This window comes from Phacochoerus africanus, chromosome 2 (assembly GCF_016906955.1).
Source record: "Phacochoerus africanus isolate WHEZ1 chromosome 2, ROS_Pafr_v1, whole genome shotgun sequence".
Classification (NCBI taxonomy): domain Eukaryota; kingdom Metazoa; phylum Chordata; class Mammalia; order Artiodactyla; family Suidae; genus Phacochoerus; species Phacochoerus africanus.
In genome coordinates, this window is record NC_062545.1 from 33,201,187 (window position 1) to 33,217,596 (window position 16,410).

A 16,410-nucleotide genomic window follows, 5' to 3' on the forward strand; every position below is an offset into this window, starting at 1 on the left:
TCATTCTCAGCATAGGCTGATATTCACCTTGTTTAGTTTATTATATGTCCCCTTAACAAGAATGTAACATCCCTGAGACAGATACCCCTCTTTCCACTGTCTCATCCATTCCTGCATTCCTAGCTCCGGGACTAGCGAACTGGCCAATGATTGCTACTCAATAGTGACGGCCAGGAAAATGTGTTGAGACCTTAAAATTCTCTTTTCATATAGAGCTATTCATAATACTTTACAGATGACATGTTTCTATTTTAATTAGCACATTCTGAATTAGTTTTCTCCAAATATACCTGACATTTATTTGCTATTTTCTACCTACTCACATAGTTTTATGAGATCTGTCTATGATTTTCCAAAACGGGATTGGCATTTTGCTGTCAAGAGGAATTTAAAATTCATTTACAAAACTGAAGCTTCTGCTGTTGCCTCTCTCATTCCAGCTGTAAATTCCAGGACATCCTACTTCTTCACCCTGGGGGGGGGGTACTACCATTTATTATTCCCACTTTGAGATGGGGACAGTGACACACAGAGGGTAGGTGGGTAACTTGCCGATGGTAACACAAAGTCACAGAACCAGCATTTGAACTTGGGTAACTGGCTCCATGGCGCTACCCGCTTAAGGAGCAGCCCTGTGGGTACCAACCATCTCATCATCGCGCTCTTCTTCCTCCTTGGAGTCGGCTTTCAGAGATAATTTTGGCTTTTTCTTCCGACTACACTTAGGATCTTCCTCCTCGTTGTCTTCTCCCACATCCCTCTCTTCTTTCAGATCTCTGCTGTATTTATAAACCCAGAAGAGTGACAGGAAACAATACCCATCAACTATCTATACATTGATTAGCAATGCGAAAATTATTTTAAAAAATCTTAACCACTAGGAAAATGTGTATGTATTAAACTATCGATAAGAAACACCTCAAACCATTGTCATATATACAGCTGTCAAGGCAGAAAGTGGAAATTAGCTTATGTATTATTATAATTACATAATTAATGATATAATTTTAAAGGGGACCAGCACATGTGAAACAGGTTCTAACGAGTTTAAATAAAATGTAATTTGTCTTTCACAGCTGCCACCCATACTAATAAAAGAGTCAATTGTTGAGTTCTTGCTGTGGCACAGTGGGTTAAGACTCTGACTACAGGAGTTCCCATTGTGGCTCAGAGGGTTAAGAACCAGACGTGGTCTTGGTGAGGATACGGGTTCGATCCCTGGCCTTACTCAGTGGGTTAAGGATCCAGCATTGCCCAGCTGTGTCATAGGTTGCAAATGCAACTTGGATCTATTGTTGCTGTGGCTGTGGCACAGGTCAGCAGCTGCAACTCTTATTCGATCTCTAGCCTGGGAACGCCCATATGCTGCAGATGCGGCCACAAAAAACAATCTGACTGCGGCAGCTTGGGTTGCTGCAGAGGTGCCAGTTTGAGACCGTGCCCGGTACAGTGGGATAAAAGATCTGGCACTGTCACAGCTGTAGCACTGGTCGCAGCTGCGACTAGGATTCAGTCCCTGCCACAGGAACCTTCATATGCTGAAGCATGCGGCCAATTAAAAAAAAAGAATAGGAAGAATCAATTATTAGAGATATTCTAGCCTTTGGGGCAATTTTAAAGCAAGGATGCAGCAATTATTAAGAACGCCAAATCCAACTGCTGAAGGCCAAGTGTAACTTTGTAAAATATCAGTTGGCCAACGAAAACAGACAATTCCCGAGCCTGTGCTGATTAAAATACATGGGAAACTCCATGAAAACATAAATGTCAAATCATTTATTTGCAGTATGCAATTCTATGTAAGAATTTCTTGGTGATAAGCTGACCTTGTCAGACAGTCCCCAGGCAGCAGTCACACACCCCTGTCAGTTAGAGCTGACGTCCCTGTCTCAGACTCCTCAGTCTGTCCTGAGATCAGCAGCAACATAACTCACTATGTCACTATGGCCCATCCAGCTGATTCCCAGCCAGAGGAAGCTTTATTCCATTTGTGGAGTTTTAGCTGAATTACCTAAGAACCCCCAAAATATAAACAAAAGTGTGTTCCCATAAACATCAGTATCATTAACAATGTGTACGCAGCCCAAAGAAATCTAAATACTCTTAGCTGGGGAGCAATCAAATTAATGTAAACAAAAGGCTAAAGAAAGACACAGAGGCTGTTCTGCAGGTAGGACGTGAGCCGAACAACTCGGCTCAATCATGACTAAAGTCAGGAGTCCAGAAATGGGATAAAGTGTCTCTAAAAGGAAAGCCTCTGAGGGGGAAAAAAAATGTGGGGGGTGGGGGATGGCATTTGGCAGAGAGCACAGACCCTCTATATTCTCAGGCACCAGGATCTTGGACTCTAAAACTCATCTTGTAGATGAAATGGGGTGAAAACCTACTTGTCTTTGATATGCCGAGCACAATTCTGGCTGCAATAGTTTCCTCCAGAAAGGCACTCATCTACATTGCCGTACTGACAACAGTTCTCACAGAACTGAAGCCCTTCTACTTTCACTGGATCTTTCAACCTGAAAGGCACCCCAGTCTTCTCAGAAAAGACTAGAAGATGAAAAGAAGGAAAAAAAAAATTAAAACCATGACAGAAATCATTGCAAAATACATTTAAACTTTTTCTTCTAATAATTTTGTTAGCAACACAATAAAAGAATAATATTTGCTGAATGAATGAACGAATGATCAAACCATAGCGTTTGGGAGGGAGAAGAGGATGGACTTGACAGGAATCACTCAAGTCATTTATACAACAAAAAAATTCTGCAGAAAAGACAAAGGCTCGCCCAAGGCTTTTCCTACAGTTCAAAGTAAAATGTAGAAAACTTCCTGAGTCATTAAGCTCAGAAGATGAAACCATCCATCCATAGAATCCTAAACACTGTATCTTTTTGACAAATTTTAAAAAGGGTTATCTAAGTTATATCATGGTTTTGATGAGTGACTCTGTTTTACTTAATAGACTGAATCAACGTCTTCCTAGTTTACTTTTAATGTAGCAGGTCTGAATCCTAATCATCCATTATCATCTAGGAGCTCACATTTCCTTTCACTTGACTGTTAGGCTTATCATTCATTCAACAAACATTTATTAGGCACCAATTTACGCTAGACACTGATAATGACAGTAGAGACCTTGCCCAAGAGAGCTCACAGTCTAGAAGAGAAGACAGGCAAGAAAACCAATATTTATAATCAAATGTGATCCATGCAATAATTGCAGCATCAACAAGTTCCAGAAGTAGCACAGAGGAAGAAGTGACGCATCCAGCCTGGGGGAGGTCAAGGAGAGATTTTCTGATATAAAGCCTCACTGGGGTTCTGAAGGCCAAAGAAGAATTTACCAACTGGACAAAGAGAGAAACAGCATCCCAGCCAGAAGAAACAGCATGAGCAAAGGCAAGGAAGCATGAAACCACATGATGTGTTGGGAGACTTTTATGTAATTCAGTGCTGCTGGCCCTGCCAGAACACAGCGTACGAAGAACAGAACGGAGGGTAAAGAGACAAGCCAGGCAGGTGGGTGCAGGTCACCCAGATCTTAGAAGCTTTTGCTAAAGAGACAATATGAAATCAGTGAAGTGTCAGATAAGCCATCTCTGTAAGTTAAGTTCCTCTGACTTGGGTGTGGGGATTAACTGGGGGGAAATCAGAAGGGAGGTTCTACCGTAGTTCAGGTGAGAGGTGATAAGGACCTAAATCAAGACAGTGGCAGTGATAACACAGAGACGAGGCCAAGTCTGAGACATATTTAGGAAGTAAAAACCAGAGGGTTAGGTAATAGGCCGTGGGGCTGGGGGAGAACAAATTCAGGATGACTCCTAGATTGCTTGCTTGTCCACTGGATGCATGGTGTTACCATCAACTGATACATGGGCTACAGAGAAAGAGCAGGTTGGGGGTGGGGGGAAGGGGAAAAAGAAATAGAAAATGAATCGCATTTCAGACATGTGGAGTTTGAGGTACCTGTGGGACATCCAGGTGGAGATGTCCAGTAGGCAGGTGGAAATACGGGCCTGGAGCTCGGGGGAGAGGTCGGGGCTGGAGATATAGATTTAGGAGTCATCAGCATATAGGTGTTAGTTACAACCATCGGAGTAGATGAGAAAAAAGGGGCAGGCTTTTGGCTAAATCACCTGGGTAGGCTATTACAACATGGATTTGCTGGATAATTTCCAATTAACCCTTGTGCTATGACAGATCTGGCATTTAGGGAAGAAGACAAGTTTATATAGTTATTTTTTTAAATATAAAAGCTGGTTTCACATACGTTTGTTAACAGAAATTTACCTAAGAATATGTGACACGAAGATCACCCAGGATTTTCAAAGTTCCAACCTTAGATGGTCTTTAGTTGAAAACGCTCCCCCAAAAAGGAAATGGCAATGTAGACGACCCGTGCTTACCTTCTTGAGCAGTCGGTACCATCCAGGTCGTAGTAGCTGTTGCTTTTTTAACGTTTTCCATCTCACTCTCATCTGTAATAACTTCCAGGGCTCCAAATTCATTTACTCGGAACTAGCCACAGGAGCAGAAAGAGGCAAAATTTACAAAAGTACTCAGAGCAGTGTTCCTTTAACGGCTGGCAATACAGTCGTTTAGCAATTATGTTTTAACAGTTAATTTAAACAATTATATGCAAATAACCCTGCTACCACTCTGAAGCCCTTGGTATTTACCAAGTCTGGAATTTGGGGAAGGGGGAATAGGACAAGGAGGTAAAAAGTGCTTCTTAGGGATATAAGCAACTACCCAGGCACTGTCCTGTAGAGCTGCCAGCTCACTTGTATGAATTTCAAATACTTTTCTTTTCTTTTCTTTTTTTTTTTTTTGGCTAAGACTTGTTATTTCATCATACTGCTTATCTGATGATTAAAGTTAGTAAAAGGAAAATTACTGTTTTCCCAGGAATCAACTTGTCTCCCTCAAGTTCACCTGGTTTAAAGAGAAGGACTATCGCTATCATAGAAATGACGACCTGCATATCCCTAGCCCCACGTTCCAAGAAGTAAAGCAGGGCTGAGCACGAACCATGGGACCCCCAGCCCCATACCTCCTCTTTCTTTCATGGCTCTTTAGAATTCTCCATGCTATTCATTCACTTCCAATTCTCCCAAACAGCTAGTAGTAATATCTATGAGACCTGAACAAATCTACTAGCTTCAAGCTGATTTTTATCACTAAAAAGTAAGAGCATTTTGATTTCATGGGCATTTTGGACTCCAAATATTGAAAATATCCTCTCACTCTTGGAAGCCTCACACCAAGTTATGTAGTCTTCTGCAATCTCCTGGATGTCCTGTGTATGAGTTTGAAGCCTTTTAACCACTACCTGTATGCAGAGACCCCATCCTCTTTGAAACAGGTTTTCTCGCACATTCATGAAATTCAAAGTTATTCTGTATTCCTTCTGTTTTACCATAAAACAGAATGACATTAGGGATCCGATTTTAATAGGGGATGAAGAGCTAGAAAGCTCAAAATTCAAAAGGGTTATAAAACTTTTTGCTTAACATTTTTGCATCTCTTACAACTATATATGAGTGTGCAAATGTGCAGTATTTAAATGAGGCCTTCCCTCTCCCAATCTAAAAACCTATGTGGTCAACATGCCAATAGAATGATTTATTTCACCAAACTAGATTCAGACCACAAGTCACAAAAATCTTAAGCAAAAGTTACTACTAATGATTCTTTCCACCAGGTGACAAACAGCATCTCAAACAAGTTTCTGCACATAGTTCACAATTATTAAAAGCTTCCAGACTGAACAAGTGCAATAGTTAAGGAAAGTGAAAATCTTTCTCCCTATTACATATCCCAGATGCGAGTTCCCAGGTAACATGTATATACTAAACCTAGTGAGTTCACCAAAAAAATGTCAGTTTAGGATGTGGTAAAAAGTCAATTCGAAGGGAAAGAGCTAAAAATAACTTTACTGTTTGGAAAAAAATAAATAAATTTTTAAATAATCAACTCTGAAAACAGAATATTTCAAAATAAAGCTGACAGTACCATCTACTGGGCAAGAGAAGAAAAACCAAACCACCATGATTATTAATTAATGATATTTTTAAATATGGTAGAAAATCAATTCTGAATAAATTTTTTTTAAAAAAACTAGCACCAGCCCAGGTAAGTAATTTTACTTTTTTATATGTTGATGTTAACTTAAACTTCTTTGACAAGTTTAAAATGTGGGAAATAGTACCACATATTTACATTACACAGAAAGTCTCCAGTGGCTTACGTTTCCATATTGCTGCTAAAACTACAAACCACCCTAGCATTTCAAACACTGAGGAAGGAAACAGCACTGAGTGGAATCTTTAAACAAAAACTCAGACCTATGACACCTGCAAGTTTTAGGCTCAAAGACTTTCAAAGTTAAAAGGGAATATTCCCACAACACAACATGTAATCCCAGTTACCTTTTCCTTTTCCTAATAGTTATTGCCAGTAATTAACCGAGAGTCTAAGCCCAAAGTAAAGATGCAAGGCACTTAAGGACATAGTTACTCCTGAGGGCTGGGACTAGTGGACAGACCTCAGAGACTGACGAAACAATCAAACGATTTATGGTTAAGGACACATATATATTTTTCTGGGGATGGGACTCCTAAGTTTTATCGTTTTCTCAAGGCATCTTATAACCCTGAAAAAAAAGTCTCCTCTAACCCAAGTTACTTTATCTCAAAAATTAAAACACTCTCTAACATTATTTACAAAAATAAACTCAAAATGGACTCAAGACCTAAATGGAAAACCAGATACCATAAAACTCCTAGAAGAAAATATAGGCAGAACACTCTTTGACATGAATCATACAAATATTTTGGGGAATCCATCTCCTAAAACAAAGGAAATAGAAGCAAAAAAAAGGGGGGGAGGAGGTGACTGAATTAAACTTAAAAGCTTTTGCACAGCAAAGGAAACCACTGAAAAACAAAAAGATAACCCACTGAATGGGAGAAAATATTTGCAAATGATATGAATGATAAGGGGTTAATAAACAGTTCATATCCAATACATGTAAATAGCTCCTACAACTCAACACCAAAAAAACAAAGTCATTCAATTTAAAAATGAACAGAAGATCTGAATAGACATTTTCCCAAAATAAAACATAACATACAAAGGGCCAATAGGCACAGAAAAAGATGCTCAACATCACTAATTATCAGGGAAATGTAAATCAAAACCACCAAGAGACATCACCTCACACCTGCCAGAATGGCTATCATAACAAATGTTGACAAATAACAAATGTTGGCCAGGATGTGGAGAAAAACGGAACCCTGTGCACTTCTAGTGGGAATACAAATTGGTGCAGCCACTGTGGAAAACAGTATGGACACTTCTTAAAAAATGAAAAATACAACTACCATATGACCCACCAATTCTATTCCTGGGTATGCATCCGAAAAAAAATTAAAATACTAATGGAAAAAGATACATGTACCCCAAGGTCGACAGCAGCGTTACTTACAATTTCCAAGACAAGGAGATAACCTAACTGTCCATCATCAGATGGATGGATAAAGAAGGCTTGGTGTGCATACATATAATGATATATATAATATGTTATATATATGATATATTATATACAATAGTATAACATATTTCATGTTATGCTTATATAATGTTTATGCATAACATCATATATGCCACAAGTTCTATATAATATGTTTATACTATATTTATAGAAAAGAATATAAATTATAATATAAATATTATAAATAACATACAATTGCTATATTATGCAATATATTTATATATTATCTATATTACATATTATAAATGTATGTTATGTTTATATATATTAATTATATAATATTACTCAGCCATAAAAAAGAACAAAATTTTGCCATTTGCAGCAACATGGACGGACTTGGAGGGTAATATACTGGGTGAAATAGGTCAAAGAATGACAAATACATATGATATCGTTTATATGTGGAATCTAATACAGCAAAGAAGTGAATATCACAAAGGAGAAGCAGATTCACAGATATAGAGAATAAATTAGTAATTATCATGGGTAGAGGGAAGGGAGGAGGGGCAATTAGGAGGTACAAACTATTAGGTATAAAATAAGCTACACGGATATATTGTACAACATGGGGAATATAGCCAATATTTTATAATAACTATAAATGGGAGAATAACCATTAAAAATTAAAAATCACTATATGGTACACTTGTAACTTACATAATAATAATTAAAAAATTAACCTCTGGAGTTCCCGTTGTGGCTCAACGGTAATGAACCTGACTAGTATCCATGAGGATGCAAGTTTGATGGTCTCACTCAGTGGGTTAAGGATCCGGTGTTGCTGTGAGCTGTGTGTACAGGCTGTAGATGTGGCTTGGATCTGGCGTTGTTGCAGCTGTGGTGTAGGCCAGCAGCTCCAATTCGACCCCTAGCCTGAGAACTTCCACATGCTGCAGATGTGGCCCTAAAAAGCAAAACCAAGCCAAACCACACCAAACAAAATTGACCTCAAAGTAAATTTTCAAAGTATCCAAGTGTTCTCAAAGTAGCCTATCATATGCAAAAGGATTAATCTTTTTTTCTGACTTTTCAATTTGGATTTACTGTGTTGTCCACATTACTGTAGAAAATGTTAGACAACACAGGCTGTTAGTGCTGCTAACATTACCAAGTTTCACAGATGAAATTCTAGAAAGACTAACACATTTCCTAATGACATTTCCCCCAATAAAATACTCAAATTCTGAAATTGGTAATGTTTTTATAAATGGTGTTGGGACCATGAAAACTGACATAATCAACTTTATTTCTTTTTTAAAAAGTTATTAGTTCTTTTAATCTAGGCATCTAAAAGGCACTATAAAAATTAGCAAGTGACTCGATTCTACCATCAAGAATGTCAAAATTATCAACTTTACAAAAGGGCTTTATTAAGAAAATCAAACACATCAGCTGACACTGTAACTTTTTCTGTTAGTGGATACATCCAGGTCAATTAGAAAAGAATTATGCCTGAAATACATAAGGGGTTGTAAAGGTTTTTGTTTGTCTTGGCTTAAACTACCTTTAGCTGATTCATTCACTTCTTTATTTTTGCTTATACAGGCAAAGAATATTTTGCCGATTTGTGCCTGTCTTTAATAATAGATCATTAAAAGACACTGTTGAGATTACTGTGTTTATTACTTTCAACGTTGAAATGTGAGCTCTACTTACCAATCTGTTTTAAGGGCAAAGATATTTAATAAATAGTTTTGAACCTCAATCAGGACAAGGCAAAACCCTGTCCTAGGACCATTTTCTAGATGGGTTTCTGCATCACTGCTGCTGGATCTCGCTCTCTGATAAGTGGCAACTATTCCTATGAGATAAGATGCTATCTATCACTCTGAGGAGTGTACCTACCCTTTACCGAGGGACTGTGGAAGAGTAAATCCTATGACTTGAAGGAATAACTCTCTGAGGATAAATTTCAGATATCATAAAAAGTTCAGGCAGAGAAATTGCTTAGGGATCGTGAGCCCTACTATGCATCTTTGCACAAGCCTCGCTTAGTTGCCTGCCAGTTCGTACAGCTGGCCCTGAGATATTAATCTACAAACACTAATTTGTGTTTCAAAGGAACAAATTAGGCAATGGTAGTTTCCAAAGCTTGTTTAAACAAAAGCATCTTGCTAATGACTACAATATTCTCCAGAGCCAGTGGCCGCTTGCTGTCCTCCCCTAACACCGCTCTCTCTGACGCTGGTCCCTCTTTTGCAAGCCCTGTATCGCCCCCCTCTCACCCCTGCCCGTGAAAGTCTCCCGCAAAGACTCCAACCTATTTTCAGGCACCTAAAGCTCACATGACCTCTGCTTTCAGAGCCTGGCTGATCCCTCCAGCTAAAACAATACCTGCTCCAAATTGCTGTAACATTTTCCTTTCATCTCTTTTGATATGGAAACATTTCTCTTGTTCAACTGTAGTAGAGCAATGCTAAGAGAAATCCATTTTAAAATCAGAAAAGCCTGGTTTTAAGACCCAGTTCTGCCAATACCTAATTGTGTGACCTTGAGCAAGTGACTTAACCGCTTGAGGCCTCTGTTTCCCCATCTGTAAACTGACAGAAGTGATTGACACTACCTGGAGTGGGTTAAATAAAAGAATTAAAAGATGTAGGTAAAATCCTCGCCAGAGAATAAGTTCTCTTTTGTTTCTGCTAGAGCACCCAAATATGAAGCTTTTGCACTGATTCATATAAAAGTTGGTTAGTTCAGTGGGAAGGCAGGAAAGGAGACCCCAGCAACAGGGAAGAGTAAAAAGGGACCGAGGGATGAACTCGATGGCTGAGCTGGAAAGGCCACAGGGTGGCACGGGGGAGTGAAATGACATGCAGCTGGAGAGGAAAGTAAGGGCCAGACCCCCAAAAACTTTTGTGGTAAACTTATGAGACGTGAACTTTATCATGAAAGATGCAGGAAACTGCTAAAGGATTTTAAGAAGAAAAATGACATAACTTGATTGGCCAGCAATCATGAGGGTCTCATAGAAAAAAGTTCTTTTAAAACAGCAATAAAAGAAAGCATATAAAGACCTGTTCCCATAAGAAACTGACTTCTATTTATTAGCTGAATTAACTGCAGCTGGTTGTCTCAGGGACAGCACATTAGGAAATCCATATACCTTTGCCCATTAAAAAAGAGAAGCTCCAAGGGTCAGAGAGGCAAGGCATGCAGTAAGAGAGTACATTTTATGATTTATTCAATGCTCTTTCCAATAACTTATTGTGAAAAATCAATCTCTTAATCAGATCTCTTAAGAAGCTCAAATTTTAATAATAGCAGCAAGTGAATCAGAAATCCTAAGCAATATAATCAACTGGCTAGTCTCTGAACCTTCTCCGATACAAAGGGTTATAAAGTAGAAAATATTTTTTAAATTATTTTTTAAGTGGGGTATCAAACTGTCAACAGCACATAAAGTGAACTGGATACATGGCAATTACCCAGGTAATCAGACGAGCCTAAAAGTCAAATCAAATAACCCAGATTATAATACCCACTAAGTGGCTTAATTACCTGATTACCTTAATAAAAGTAATAGGTTAATTCCTAAAATCCATTGCTTAGAAAACCTCCAGGCAATCTAAATTTCTTAGGGATGGAGACGTCACTCTATCGTCAAAATCTAACTCACCAGAAATTACCGGACGTGGAAAAAAAAGCCATTCAGAAAAAAAGGGATAAAAATGTACAAGAAAAAGAGACTAATAAAGCAATAAAAAAAAAGAGCAGTTTACATAATATACCACAAAGCAAGAAAAGATACAATTTAAGTGTTTTACATACATTACTTATTCAATGTTTATAATCACCTTATGACAACACCCCCATTTTACAGACAAAGATTCCGAAACCTAGAATTTAAGTAACCTGACAAAAGCTCATGTAGCTAATATGTGACTGACACTAGCAGAATCTGGAACAGTCTTTCTTTCTCAAAAATTTCTGCAGTCTATTTCCATCATATCTAATCCAGATGAACATTTGGAGAATGTTACAGCAGATAAAATCCTTGGAATTCATTTAATTCCTTTTATTACCAAAGAGGAAATTGGCCCCAAAGAGATTAACTGACTTGTTCAAGGTCACACAGAACTAAAACTAAAAACCAAATCTCCTTTCTAGATTTCACTAAACCTCACTGCAATATTTTTGCAATACTTTCGTTAAGCTAATCCCAGATACACCGGCACAATGCAATTAATTAAACCAGTGACAGGCAGACTGTCCAATCTCACCACTGAGGATGAGCTAGAGAGTACAGTTTTGGCTCAGGTACTTGTCAAGCAGCCACTAAAAGGGACTGGATTTCAAGAAGATAATATTAGGGGGCAGGAATTTCTATTCAAGACACGCGGGGATGCCAAGTGTTAGCGAGGCAAGCCAAGAGACAGCCAGTTAGGGAGACTGGAAGTTCAAACACCTGAGTGACCAAATGCAAACACAAAGTCTAAAGGGCCACAGACAGGTTCAAGGTCCCAGAGATAGGATGAGAGCAAAAGCAAATTAGAAATGAGAGGTGGGGACATCTGGCTTTCCAGGTGGGTGTCTGCACAGCCCTATCCCATTGGGCGGCAGGTGTGGTCCTGGAGTGGCTTTAGGGGGCTGGGGAAAGGGGCAGAGTGAGCACCTGGAAAAGGAGCAGACTGAAGCACTGCTCTCTGAAGGGAGTTTGCATTTATACAAGAGCAGTCTCAATGACAGCAAGGACCAGTTTCTGAACGAGTGATCACATAAAAGTCCATGTTTACAGTTTACTGTACAAATAATTTAAGGAAGGTGCATAGTCCGGTTTGTACAACATCTTAACATTTTTCAGTTTTTAAATCAGAAAACTAGGAAACAGGAACTATGGGTTTTCACTTAAACTTACAAAGCCCATTACTACAAAATACATAAAGCCAGGTCTTCTAAGTTTACTGGTTTCACATTTATTGACCACTGTGATAGACTAAAAACAGAAACACTCTTCCTCGAAGCTATACACTAATTTCTACAAAATGAGGACATACGGAAGAAATACTCTTTAGTTTTCTACCTCAAGTGACAAAGGATTCTGTTTATCAGCAGTTTATTGTCTTGAGATGCACAGGACCAAGCATCATATAAAACTACAGACACTATGCTTAATGCTTTTAATCCTTATTTCACATGTGTGCTCGAACTCATTTTAATAATAAACACAAAGGTACACACACATACAATTTTATGTAATAAAGACAGCTTACCTTTAAGTCGCTTCCAGGTAATGTACCTACTCCATCTTTCCAGTCCATAACACTGAATACATCAAATTCTTGACCACTTGTGCTAGAGGCAGACTCAGTCATGATTTATACCTTAACCTAGAAAAGGAAAAAAGGGCATATCACTAAATATTCTACACACAAATCAGTTTTTATTTTGGTGGTCATTCCTTCAGTTTCTCTTATTTATATATTTTTTTTCTTTTTATAGCTGCATCTGTGGCATTCGGAAGTTCTCAGGCCAGGGGTTGAATCTGAGCTGCAGCTGCCGGCCTGTGCCACAGTCACACTGGATCTGAGCCACATCTGCGACCTATGACACAGCTTTTAGCAATGTTGGATCCTTAACACACTGAGCAAGGCCAGGGATGGAACCCACATCCTCACAGAGACAATGTCAGATCCTTAACCTGCTGAGCCCAACAGGAACTCAGTTACATGATTTTCTTGATCACAATATCCCATATCCACAGATTTAGAAATAACTGCTTCAAAAACATCATTAACATTTTTTCTAGTAGTATCCGTGGTAAAATACAGCATAACCATATCATTGGTGAGAGGAAGTTTCCCCTTAGAAAAAATTCTTGCTAACAAATAAAGAAATAATGATACAAGTGAAACATAACTATTTGTAACCATTAAAATAATGGCTCTAGATGATGACGACCAGTGCCTTCTAACAAAACCTACCAACCCAACCCATCTATGAAGTATTCTTGCCAGGAAAAAACTAAATTAAACCTGATCTGTTCAAATCTATTTACGGGAAATACCATAGACAAAGGAACATGTGAAATTATAAAGATATAAGAAGCAAAATTCAGCCTGTCCTGGGAATCCTGAACCCTTTTCAAAAGATCCAAGAAGTCAAAATTATTTTCATAAAAATACTAGCACACTATATTGATATTTACTCTGATGGTGCAAAGCAACAGTGGATAAAACTGCTAGAGCAGTGGCACCCAGCTGCAGTAGTAGTTGGTTTATTCTTCACTACCATGCACTCACAGGAAACAAATGCCAGTTTTACCAAAAACCATCTCTGATGAAGTAAAATAACAAATGTCATTAAGTCTTGATATGTGAATATGCATCTTCTTAATACTCTGTATGATGAAACAGAGGTATGCATAAAGTGCTCAATCACGCCAAAGTAAAGCTGTCCCAAGAAAAAGCACTTGGGAACTGTCTGAGATGCAAGCTGAACAAGCTGTTTTTTTTTTTTTTTTTTTTTTTTTTTTATGGAATCTAACTTTTATTTTAAAAACTATGTTTATTCAAGTTTGGATATTTGGAAAATATTTTGTCAAAAATAAATGAAGTGAGCTTGTCACATCAAGGAAAACACTGACAGCATTTGTTACTATGATACAATTTGAGCATTTTGGAAAACCTGTATCCACCACCATGAGCTTGACAGCTTCCCAATAACTGTAGACTTTCCTAAGGACATGGATGGTGATATTCATGAGCTGATTTTTAAAAATATTTCATAATGAAATATGTCAACATCTGGAAGATCAACACAACTCAGTGAAGCAGGATTTTCCAAATGACCAATGCCTAAAATTACAAAATTATGCCTGGCTAAAGTATCCATTCAAACTGCAAGATAGACCAATGGATTTTTTAATGTAACAGAGCAGAGGAAGCTCACTGACAGAATTTCCAATTGCACACTGCAACTAACCTTTAAGAACCAACCACGGAATTCCCATGGTGGCTCAGTGGAAACAAATCTAATATCTGTGAGGACGAAGGTTCGATCCCTGGCCTTGCTCAGTGGGTTAAGGATCCAGCATTGCCATTGAGCTGTGGTGTAGGTCACAGATGCAGCTCGGATCTGGCGTTCCTGTGGCTGTGGTGGAGGACAGAGGCTACAGGTCCAATTTGACCTCTAGCCTGGGAACCTCCATGTGCCGTGGATGCAGCCCTAAAAAGGACAAAAAAAAAAAGAAAAAGAAAGAAAGAAAGAAAGAAGGAAAAAAACAAGTAAACTACCACATGTCAAGTTTTGGTGTAATATTAAAAAAGAATGCCCATCATTAAATGAAAAACTTAAAACGTTCCTCCCTTTTCCAACCTCGTATCAGCGTGAAGCAGATTTTCTCCACATGCTTCAACCAAAACAACACACCCCAAGACTGAATGCAGAAGCAGATATGAAGACTCAGCTATCTTCTACTAAAAGCAAATATTAAAGAGATTTGCAAAAATGCAAAACAGTGCTACTTCTCTCACCTTTTCTTTTAAATTTTGGAAACTGATTATATTTCATAAAAAATTGTTCTTATATATCCTAAGGTGATAGGTTTACTACTGTTATTCAATAAATATTAAAGTAACCCATATTCTTTAATTTCTAATGCAGTAAATGTTGACAGAGATAACACATACAAACAACAGCTCTTTGGGGTTTTCATTTTTGAGAACACAAAGGAGATCAAAAAGTCTTAGCCACTGCTACAGAGGATCAAAAACTTGAATTCTGCACACACACAAAAAAAATCATAAGGAATAATAAGTAAACAAATGAAAGAGGAAATCTGAACTTTAGATTGCGAGTTGAGACAAATTAACCAATCATATTAACTACACTTCACAGCTCTTGCTTTGACCCGGATTTAAACTATTTTTTTAAAAAAAGAAGATTATTAGACAGAAGGGGAAGTATGAATGCCAAGTGACTATCTGACGATATTAGAGAAATACTGTTGCTTTTTTTAGAGGGATGATGATATGTACTTTTAAGAGGGGAGGTCTTCCTTGTAGTTTAGAGATACAAACTGAAAGAGTGAAATGATATAAGATGAGGAAGTTGCTACCAATTAACTAAGGGGTAAAACAGTGAAATAAGACTGACAATATGTTGGAAACTGCGAAGACAAGTGAAGGGCCTAGGGTTGTTATTATACTCCATTCTATATTTTCAACAGTCAATAAGAAAAAAAGAAACTGTGTTTCTTTGAATTACAGCCATCTTCCATTGGAGCATGCTTCAATATTATTTCTTCCTTTATCATTAAGACTTAATCATCAAAACAGGAACTAGGCTGTAAAGGCCTGAGGAAGAATTAACCCAAGAAAAAGTGAAAACATGAAATGAATTAAGACTCACACTTATGTTCTCCATGATTCCTACCTCACTAAATAAAGATCAGCAATAAACTGACATCCCTATTAAGTAATACAGGAGTGAGTGGAAACTTCTTCCTGAGAGTAGAGTGACAGAATAATTTCCCCCCTAGTGGATAAACTAGGTAAGACCTGAGGGATCCTCTAAAAAGAAAATGTTTATTGTACTTTCTGCATACTACCATCTGTTCACTAGGGACTCAGTGTCAGACTTTTAAATTTATTAATTCAATCTTACCTTCTTCCAGAAAAGGATTCAAAACATCAGACAATTCACACACATTATTTCATTTAGTTCCTTCTTAAAGAAAAATAGGTTCTATCATCCCTCTAGTCAACATTGCAAAGAGTTCAGTAACTCATCCAAATCCATACTGGGTGGCACATGCCAGGATGTGAACCCAGGAGAGTCTGATTCCAACCCTAGGCTTTTTTTTCCAAACACTGTCCTTTTTTTTTTTTTTTTATTTTCTGGCTACCCTGCAGCAT

General features: G+C 38.0%; 1 protein-coding gene across 7 annotated transcripts in view; it reads right to left on the reverse strand.

Moving 5' to 3' along the window:
- Positions 1-16,410, reverse strand: part of L3MBTL3 (L3MBTL histone methyl-lysine binding protein 3) — a 121,041-nt gene that overhangs the window by 85,331 nt on the left and 19,300 nt on the right. For 3 of the 7 annotated variants that reach the window (XM_047758860.1, XM_047758870.1, XM_047758851.1), the window contains exons 3-7: positions 12,766-12,882; positions 4,407-4,518; positions 3,967-4,041; positions 2,388-2,547; positions 647-779 (exon numbers count right to left, since the gene is read on the reverse strand). In XM_047758860.1, coding sequence (XP_047614816.1) covers positions 647-779; positions 2,388-2,547; positions 3,967-4,041; positions 4,407-4,518; positions 12,766-12,867 — 582 coding nt within the window. In that variant the 5' untranslated portion in view covers positions 12,868-12,882. The remainder of the gene's footprint in view (positions 1-646; positions 780-2,387; positions 2,548-3,966; positions 4,042-4,406; positions 4,519-12,765; positions 12,883-16,410) is intronic. The other 4 variants (XM_047758892.1, XM_047758884.1, XM_047758876.1 and 1 more) reach the window with 3 other exon arrangements.